This window comes from Rhinolophus sinicus, linkage group LG07 (genome assembly GCF_036562045.2).
Source record: "Rhinolophus sinicus isolate RSC01 linkage group LG07, ASM3656204v1, whole genome shotgun sequence".
NCBI lineage: Eukaryota > Metazoa > Chordata > Mammalia > Chiroptera > Rhinolophidae > Rhinolophus > Rhinolophus sinicus.
In genome coordinates, this window is record NC_133757.1 from 9,909,269 (window position 1) to 9,919,341 (window position 10,073).

General features: G+C 44.2%; 1 protein-coding gene across 1 annotated transcript; it reads left to right on the forward strand.

Annotated features, from left to right (window-relative positions):
- The first annotated feature begins 1,110 nt into the window (after positions 1-1,110).
- On the forward strand, positions 1,111-9,261 carry PRDX3 (peroxiredoxin 3). Its single transcript, XM_019725273.2, has 7 exons — positions 1,111-1,219; positions 2,543-2,678; positions 4,231-4,372; positions 4,944-5,079; positions 5,913-6,016; positions 7,959-8,124; positions 8,456-9,261. The coding sequence occupies exons 1-7, from the start codon at positions 1,184-1,186 to the stop codon at positions 8,507-8,509; spliced, it is 774 nt and encodes a 257-aa protein (XP_019580832.2). The 5' UTR covers positions 1,111-1,183; the 3' UTR covers positions 8,510-9,261.
- The last annotated feature ends 812 nt before the right edge of the window (positions 9,262-10,073 follow it).

The window sequence follows — 10,073 nt, forward strand, 5'->3', positions numbered from 1 at the left end:
TCTGATTACATCAAAGTGAAGTCTCATTTGATGCTAGGATGTTGCTACCCATCTTTCTCATGCTCCCTTTTTTCACCCTCCCTCTCCCTTCTCTCTCCCCTTCCCTCCCTCCCACCTTCCCTACCCTCTCCCTCCCTCTTTTCCTCTCCCCCCTCACACTCTCCCTTTTTAACAAAAAGACTCAAGGGTTTCAGCAGACAACTGTACCTAGCTGACACTTAATAACATTTTGTTTTAATGTATTTATTTTAATGATTTTCTACTTGTAGCAAGTTATAAGGTTTTTCCATTTCCGTTAACAATTTCTTTCAAACAAATTCACTTAAGTTTTTTAAAAAGTTAGTCAACTTAAAGAAAATAGTAAATAATATGCAGGTGATATGCAGATTCAACAAACTAAGTTGGTAATGGAATGATTGATGTTTGGAAAATACCCAGTTAGAGCCTGCAATTTGTCACATTTGCTGTGAAGGACACTGATTTTTATCTGTTTGATGAGCTTGCTGCGAAGTACCATGCTCACTAGTGAGCACTGGGTTTCACAAATCGACAGAAAACAGATTTTAAATTTGTCCCAGTTCTCCCAGTTTGGGAAGAGAGGCCAAAATGGAAGCCCACAGACCATCCCAAAGGTTTTCAGGACACCAATACCTTGATGTGCCTGACCCATTTGGCTTATTAACGGACTTAAAATTGCATTAAATTAATTCCGTATCATGCAGGCTCTACCTGAGGCCGAAAGAGGAAAGAGGTCCTTTGTAAAGAACCCGCAGAATCAGTAATCCACACAGATTGATAAAACACGAGTAGCAAACATGGTAATAAGTATCTAGCTCCCCACCTGGATTAGTCCTTTTAAAGTTGGGGCGACAATTAGAGACAAAGTGTTGCTTTCTCAAGTATTCAGCTACTCAGAAGCCTTAACGGGAACTTGCCTCCTCACAAAACGGACGGAGGGACCCAACAGAGACGTTTACTCGCCGAGGGTCCCTAAAAGGCGGGAAGACGGTGGGTCTCCTTCCCCAGCGCCCGGGCCCTGGCCCTGGCCCCGCCCCTGACCCGGCCCCGCCCCTGACCCGGCCCCGCCCCGCCAGACGAGGCCCCGCCCTTTCCTGCCCCGCCTCCCGCATGCCCGGCCTCCTCTGCATCCCCGTGTTCCCCGCGGCTGCAGCGTGTACTGAAGATGGCGTCTGCGGCGGGAAGGTTGCTCCGTGCTTCGGTGAGTGGCTGCGGGCTGGGAACAGGCGCGGCGACACTGGGGTGGCTCTGAGAACGTGCTTCTCAGATAGAATCCCACTCCCTTACGGTCTGGGGCACTTTCGCCCTCGGAGGGTGTCAGCTAGTAAAGGACCCAGAGGCCTCCTCCTGTACGGAAGGCTTTTGCACCTGCGCAGAACCGCCCTCCCGGCCCCCACATTGCGGTCCTCTCCCTTAATCCTGCGTTGCTCCGAGTCGCAGTTCCCCAGTTCTCTCTCCATCCAAGCACGTGGTTCTGGCCCTGAAAGCGGGCTACCTGTCCCTGGTCCCGGTTCTGTAACACTGTGACCTTGGAAAGTGACTTCGCCTTTCCGAATCTCAGTTCACTTTGCTCACCTTACGGTAGGAAAAATTAAGCGTCCATCAAGGCATGGCTGTGAGCATCCACTAGATGCTGCATGGAAACCAAAGTGCTAAAGTGCTAAAATACAAAAGGCACTTTTCTCCTCCCACCCCCCAGGCCTGCCCCCGTGCTTTTCTCTTGGTGGGTTTCATCGCAGGCTCTTCTTCCTGAGTCATGCTGGACACTAAAGTTGAGCAAACATTTTCCTTGAGCCCTTTCCAAACTTTCCTAGAGGGTGAACTTTGCTCTACTTGTTTGCTTGTCTGTGGGGCTGGAAGGGCCTTGTCTTTTCGAAGGAAAACCTTGACATCGACTGCTCAGCAGATTGTCCTGGCAAAAGGCATAAATACATGGGGCCTGGCCAGTTCTTCTTGATGTTTGAACCCTCTGTGTTGGTCTTAAGAGTATGGAGTCTTGATGATTTTATAATTACCCTCCGCCTTGCAGTCTTTTTTAATTAATATATTTTTATATACAAGTTATATACTTAAGATACAAACCATGCTGATTTGACATATACCTTATGAAATAATTACTAGTCAAACTTATTCATGTCTCTTCAGTTACCTTTTTGTGTGTGATGAGTGTACCTGAAACCTATTCTCTTAGCATATTGCCAGTGTTCAGTACCATATTATTGTTTAGTGTAGTCATCATGTTGTACATTAGATCTCTAGACTTACTCATCCTACATAACTGCAACTTTGTATCCTGTGACCGATATCCTCACCCCACCCCCACCCCCCAGTCTTGAAGAAGGAAGCAGAAGGGAATGTTAAGAACTTGGAGACCCAATCCATACTCTTAGAGCTTGGTGTTTAGAATTTGGTTCACAGGAACAAGGACATCTGAGGCCACCATTGGCTCTTGCCCTTTCAGCAAAGCCAGCCTTTAGCCACCATTGTGGGACTACTTCCTAATATAAAGTGTTTCTCTTACCAGGTTGCCCGACATGTGAGCGCCATTCCTTGGGGCATCTCTGGGTCTGCAGCCCTTAGACCTGCTGCTTCTCGAAGAATGTGCTTGACAAATGTATTGTGGGCTGGTGCCAGTCAAGCAAAATCTGCCTTTAGCACCAGTAAGTATTATGCCTTGTTTTGACCCAGGTGATGGAAAGATGAATCATCATCTCTGGACAGGGGCTCTGAACCCTGGCTATACATTAAGACTCACCTGGGGAGCTTTTAAAAGCATGCCACTGCCCCAGTCCCATCCCAGATAACTTAAGTCAATCTCTGGGGTGAGACCAGGACATCAGTATTTTTTAATATCTCACCAAGTCATTCTAATGTGCAGCCAGGGCTGAGAATCAGTGAAGCAAACTGCCCTTGTGTCATAGTTCCTTGTTGGTTACCAGAGGTTTTAATCCTCTGTGTTGAGAGACTTGGGTAGGGGACCCAACTCGGATGCCTTGTGTGGCATGAAGGGGTGTGCGGTACGTGACAGTGATGGGCAGCCTATTGGGAACTCTGGCTTCTGGATTTGAACCTGTGTGCTGGCTCCAGTTCGTTACATTAGACCATGGACTCCTCTGTGATCTGAGTGAGGCATAGCTATTTTTGGAAATTTATACTCCGTTTTTTAGAACGTGGGCTTTGCTAAGATCAGCCTCAGATAAAGAATGGTATTTGAAAATGCCTCCTTTAGATTTGTCCCACCTTTCAAGAAGCATGTATTTAACACGTAATGGTTTGAATAATATACTTTAGCAAAAACTTTGTTTATGGGTGAAACGTTCTAAAACAATTTCAAAATTTTGCCATCCTGGACCTTTAAAAAAATTTCTAGTAGTGATTTGATGCCACAGATTTAAAACTTTCCTTGGCACCTGTCCCAAACCCCTCACTCCCAATAGTTCCTATTGTTTCTGAGACCCAGGCATTTTGATACCTGATCTCCTTTGTCCCTCATACCCAGGTAGAAGCAAGTCCTCCAGTTCTAACACATCTCTTGCATCCTTTCCTTTCTGCCCTGTTTTCTCTGCCACACGCCCTCCTCCATACCTCTTATTTAGATAACTGAAATCACCTCCGAACATCATTCTCCCCTCCTCCTGCTCCCCTTACCCTCCCCTGCCGGACTAATCTTCCTAAGAACAGCCGACTCATCTTCTGTGTGAAAACCTCCAGTGACTCCTTTATCTCTTCTCTTTAAAACAAACTCATCAGCTTGATATTTAGGGGCCTTCACAGCATGGCCTTCACCCATGCTAGCCTTATCTACCACTTTTTCTTCCACACATACCTACACTGTTCTGATCAAACTGTGCCGTGGGCTTTCCCCACACGTGCCCTCTTCTTTCCTCCATGCCATGTGCCCAGTCCTATCTGGACTTGTCAAAATCTGAACTGTATTTAGAATCCATGCCCAGTCTCATGTCTTCCTTAATTCCATCTTAATTCCACCCCGTACCACGTTCTGTCATCTTGTTAGTTTCCATAACACTTGCAATTGAATTTATGCATCATCTAGAACTATGGAAAGAAAATAATTTACCTAAGATGTACAGTTGAACTGAAGCTTTTAATTAATTTATACTACTAATTAATTATTGTGAGAGTTTTAAATAAAACCAATGGGTGCTTGATTTAGCAAATGATGAACTTTATACCCATGTGGGTTTTTTTCAGGTTCCTCATACCATGCTCCTGCCGTCACCCAGCACGCGCCCTATTTTAAGGGTACAGCCGTTGTCAAAGGAGAGTTCAAAGAACTAAGCCTTGATGACTTTAAGGGGAAATATTTGGTGCTCTTCTTCTATCCTTTGGACTTGTGAGTTCAGTTTCTGTGATGCTTTAATGTCCTTCTGAGAGCAAAGATCCCTCTTCCCACTGACATTGCCTGTCTCTAGATGGGCTCCTTGTCAAGCGAAGGATGGGTTCTTTCTGAGCTTTTATCACTGATGGGTTTGTTGATACAGCCTGCATCTGTAGCTAATTTACAAGTGACAAATTTAAAGGATGGAATGGTATTCTTCTTAATGTGGTAGGATTTTAATGGGACTCTGTTTCAAGTGCTCTGGAGCAATGGTTCCTATAAGCCAGTCTATGGGGACGTTTTCACTGATCTGGAGGAAAATGAGAAAAGTAAAGGTAATAAAATGAGTTTTCTCTTTAAGTTGCTTTATTTAAATAAAATGCTTCTTTATTCTTAGAATATATCTCTTCCCCCACTACCCCCATTCTTTAAATAAGGTTCTTAAATAGAAAGATGAGTGTGTGAGGATAGTTAGCCGTTTTGCCTTTTTCACCTTTAAGCAAATTGAACTAGTTTTTAGACTATTGTTCAAATTTTAACTCAGTGTTTTTAAATTCTCTGATGAGCATTTCTGCCTTTTCTCTAGCACCTTTGTGTGTCCTACAGAAATTATCGCTTTTAGTGACAAAGCCAATGAATTTCGTGATGCGAACTGTGAAGTCGTTGGGGTTTCCGTGGATTCCCACTTCACCCATCTGGCCTGGATAAACACTCCGAGGAAGGTACAGACACCTTGGGCCGCTTTGGCACTTAGGGTCTTCAGAACTGAAAAGGTCCCATAAAAGACTGGCCCAGAAGGTGTCAAAGAGTGACTAGTCTGAAATGGGCTATTTGTAGGTGCTAACCGACTAGCAGATTCGGTTACGCTCTGTCCATATGGTCCTTGGCATTGCATGTATATTTACTCCCTCCTGTACTTGTATTTTCCAAGGTACAGACACGAAAGGAGAGCAGGCCCAGCAAGGCCGCGCGGCACAGCTGGAATCAGTTGCCCCTCCCCTCACCAGTATCCTGTAGACCCCGTGTACCCTGCGTGGCTTGTGGGATGGTGGTTAGGTTCTGACTTCAGTGTTTGGCATGATCCGTGTTCTTGCCTAAAAACTTGTCTGGAAGAATCAAGCTATGATTCTGGAAGTGAGCTGGAAATCAAAATTTCCAGCTCTGCTGCTGGACTAATAATAATAATTCTTCAGAATATTTTTTGATACTCTTCCATTTTTGTGCTGCAGAAGTTAATCTTCTACTGAAAGACTACTTCAAGAATTAGAACAAGAAAGGTCAATAGTACTAGCTGGGTTTAAGTCTTGTCCCTGTCCCTTCCTAGGTTACTTAACCTTAATGTGCCTCAGTGTCCTCATCTATAAAATGGTGATGGTCATAGTACCTCCTTCAGGCTCGTTGGGAAGAGGGAGTGAATGGAGCTTAGGGCCACGCTGGGCCTTGTTGGTGCTCATGACTGCTACTTATGCCACGGTGTTGGTCTCAGACATTGCGTTACCTGACCCAGAATGTTGTGAGAGCACAGATAACGACACCATGTTTGCGTTTTCATTAGAGTGGTGGTTTGGGCCACATGAACATCGCACTCTTGTCAGATTTGACTAAACAGATTTCCCGAGACTACGGTGTGCTGTTAGAAGGTCCTGGTCTTGCACTGAGGTAAGGACAATCCTGAGGAACAACATTGTTTTTCATGTTTAGCATCATCCCACTTCTTGGGTATTTAGAGGCCTTGGTAAAGCATTTTGAAAACCCAAACTCCTTAATTTTGACCTTTTAGTAAGCACTGATGAATGCCTACTGCAAGGGTTGGCCGTCTTTCAGAAATGGCCTAGACATGTTTGCCTCCTGCACATGTCTCTTTCTGAAGAAGGATATCGTGCCGTGATGGGTTCACTGCTCCACTCTCTCTAACCACGTGGGAGCCGCTGTCATGGGGGCACAGTCCTGGCATGTTTGGCGAAGGGGGGACTATCAGCGTAGGAGTCAATACCTTGCAGTGGGTAAGATCTCAGAAAGTCCTGGAATCAAAAACAGCCATAGTTCGATTTTATTTTATTTTTTAACTCATTTACTTCATAGATGTATGACTTTGGGCAAGTTATTTAACCTCTTTGAGTCGCAATTTTTTCATAACTAGAATGAGAACGTACCTCACAGGTTGGTCGTGAAAACTAAATAAAATGAGGCAGCTAACATTTTTAGCACAAGTCCTGGTAGCTGTTATAACCCCGTCCCAGGATTTCATATCTGTCCTTCATTCTGAGGTGAGACCTTTATTCCTTTGAGTGTGAGAGCTTTCTGTCTTTCATTCACAGTCCCACATTCAAACACAGCCCTCCTGGAAGGGATGAGAACTTAGGCCTTAGAAGTGGCAGCTTGATGACCTCTGAGTGGGGGTGAGATTGGGCTGTGTTTTACCTCCAGGAAGCGGGCGAGGACCCCGCTTTGATGTGTCCCTCAGTTTTGCTGGGGGCCAGCTTGGACCCGCTCACCTGCCCTGTCTCGTAGCTGACCTCTGGCCTGCTTTCCTCTTGCATTCCACCTAGACTTTCAGCCCTGGGAGCCACCTTGAACCTTGGGCCTTTTGTGCTCCAAGGACATCACTTCTTCCGTTAATAAACTAAAGCCTGCCTTTGACAGTGATGGCAAGGGAAGGAGAAAAAGAGTGCTGACTTTTTCCTCCTAGCATCCTTCCTTGTTGGGTCTTGCTAATTTGGCTGTTACCTCCCTACTGATTTCACTGTTAGCACTGACAAGGGAGAGGAGCCAAGTCTGGCTTGTAAGATAAGGCTTTCTTTCTGGAGTCTGGGCCCTGCTCCATCCTAGCTCTGCGTCTGCACCTGGACTCCAGCTTGACTCTACTCTCCAGGAGCACACGGCTCAAAGCTCGACCCCAGGGAACGTTTCTTTTCCCGGAGTGGTTAACACTTTTAAGACAGACTGTTAAAACCTGTGCATATCTGCGCATGTCCTGGTGACACCAGCGATCCTACAGAAGATGACTGCAGACCACAGGATGGGTCATCTCATTACGGCTTGGTTTCTCCTTTCGATTTCCGCTCTGCATAGACTTAATTCTTTCTGCAGAGACGTTCCCATGGGATTTTTCCCCTCTGCGCAAGAACTCACTCATTTCATAAGTATTGACTGAATATAGATAAAACACATCTCTGTCCCTTCTCATTTGCCTATGGTTGCTTGCCAAGAGTGGACACAGCAGCACAGAGAATGCTTGCTAAATCACTACGTAAAGAAGTCTCTCCCTTCTGTGACTTTCATTTTTATTTATTTATTTATTTATTTATTTATTTATTTATTTAATTCATTCATTCTACCCTCTGTGACTTTTAGATCCTGTGTGACATTTGGGTCACATTTATAAATGTTTTCCATGGTGGCCTGGTCTAGTCCTGCCTTTGTGAAAGGATCTGTCAATAAGAGATGATAAGTTTTTTGTATAACAACGAAAACCCCATTTTTAAGCATATGTTAGAGCTTAATACATGGTTTATTAAGGAGAATGAGAGACAGAAGAGAAGTTACACTCTTCCTAATTCTGGTACTGGTGAGATACTAATGGGGACCAATTCTGACGCAGAGGCCTCTTCATAATTGACCCCAATGGGGTCATCAAGCATTTGAGTGTGAACGATCTCCCTGTGGGCCGAAGTGTGGAGGAGACCCTCCGCCTGGTGAAGGCGTTCCAGTTCGTGGAAGCCCATGGAGAAGTCTGCCCAGCAAACTGGACGCCGGATTCTCCTACGGTACGTTTCTTGTCCAAAAGCACTGGGACCCCAGCAGAGGGTCCCAGGTCCTTGCTGCCTCAAGGGCTCCTGGCCTGGAATATCCACAGAAGGAGCCCACCCTTGGAGGAAGGCTGCAGATGGTGTGCAAATGGGTGAAGCTGCTGAGCAGTGAGGAGTGGTGGGGGTTGGGAACAGGGGTCTGGCAGGCTGTTAATACAGCTTTCATCCTTGTATTTTAAAAGAAACAGACCCATCTTTAAAAAGTTAAAGAACTTTAGGTGAAAAATTGAGCTATCAGCTCGCTTTTGAGATTATTAAAGTGAGTTACCTAATGTTTTTGTATTTTCAGATCAAGCCACATCCGACTGCTTCCAAAGAATACTTTGAGAAGGTAAATCAGTAGTAGACCATCACATGTGCACCTGCAGCTTCTCAAAAGAACCACAGTTGGGACTCACTTTTAGCATTTCAAAGATGATTATTTATAGAAGCGAAAAACCAATTATGCTTGCATTCATAAATGTTACTCTAAATGTTTTGTTCGTGTAACATTGGCTTTTTAAACATGATTAGTTACTAACATGAATCCTTGACTGGTAACTTCTTGATGGCTAGCTAGTTTGTAGAATGCCTAGTTCACTCATTTCTTTGATCATATCTTCAACGGGAAACACTCTTAGCCTTTCTGGAACTTTTGTGTGCACCAGAGTAGCACCTCAAGTATCGGAAGCCTCTGATCAAAGGTCCTGAAATTTTCTTCTTGAATTTCTTTGTATTAAGCTGCATTTTCTTTTAAGGTAACAAAGATCATAGTTTTACCTTATTAGCATCAGCAGTCTAATTAACTCTTAGAGTGAATGTATATGCGATTGAAACAAATGTGAATCATGTTTTTAAAAAAACACGGTGGCAAAGTGACTTAGCTGATCATGCATGTTCCTCTTCCCTGAAATTTACAGTTTATATAGTTATTTTACTTATTTTATTTGTTAGCTGACTTAGTGTTTGCATACATTTCTAGATATTGGTTGAGTATAATTATAAAGGATATTTATTGAATCCAGGGATTGCGTTTTGAAATCATGTAATTTGCCGAAGCGGTCAGTGTAAAGTATATAATAAAAACATTTTTAAATATTTACATTTTTAAAACCATTAATTGTTGGTTCAGTTTATGTTGTGGGGCTTTGGTTTTCCTTCTGATTTTTATCAACAGACATTTATTGAGCATTTAACTCGGGGCCCATAAAGATGAGTAAGATGCTGGCTCCACACCCAAGGATCTCAGTTTGGGGGGCAAGAGAGAAATGGAAGCAATTATTCATTGTTTCAGTAAACCCTTGAGTGCCTACTATCATAGCCAGTGCTGTTGTGCATGCACAAGAGTGAACAAAAAGACAAACCTTTTCCTTCATGCACTTACATTCTAGAAGGGAAACAATAAACTACATACAACGTTTGGAAGGAAGATAACTAGAGCAGAGAGTTGCAGGTGTTCTAGATACAGGTTGTCAGAAGGCCTGGCAGGAGAGTCATCTCTCCAGGCCTATTTTCTCATTTGTAAAATGAAGGCAATAGAATTTCAGGATTTTGATGATCAAATGAGATAAAACACAAAGTGAGGGAGTTGGGGAGGGAGGTGATAAGGTTCTAGGAGAAGGCCCTGGTAAGTGCAAAGGCCCTGAGGCAAGTGTGTGTTGGGGCCAGACAAACTATTGAAGGGCCAGGTAACTTCATAGAGCAGTGAAGGAGGAGAGTGGTAATGAGCCAGAGTGCCTTAGGGGAGAGCTGAGCACTTTGGGTTCTAATGTGATACGAGAAACATCAGGAAGATTTTGAGAAGAGTAAAATCAGCTTATTCGAAGAGGAGCACTATCTCCTTTGTTAAGACTAGACTGTAACGTCCAGAGAGGGGAGCAGAGGTCACCTGGGCTGGATTTGTGACATACTTGATAGAGCCAACAGAA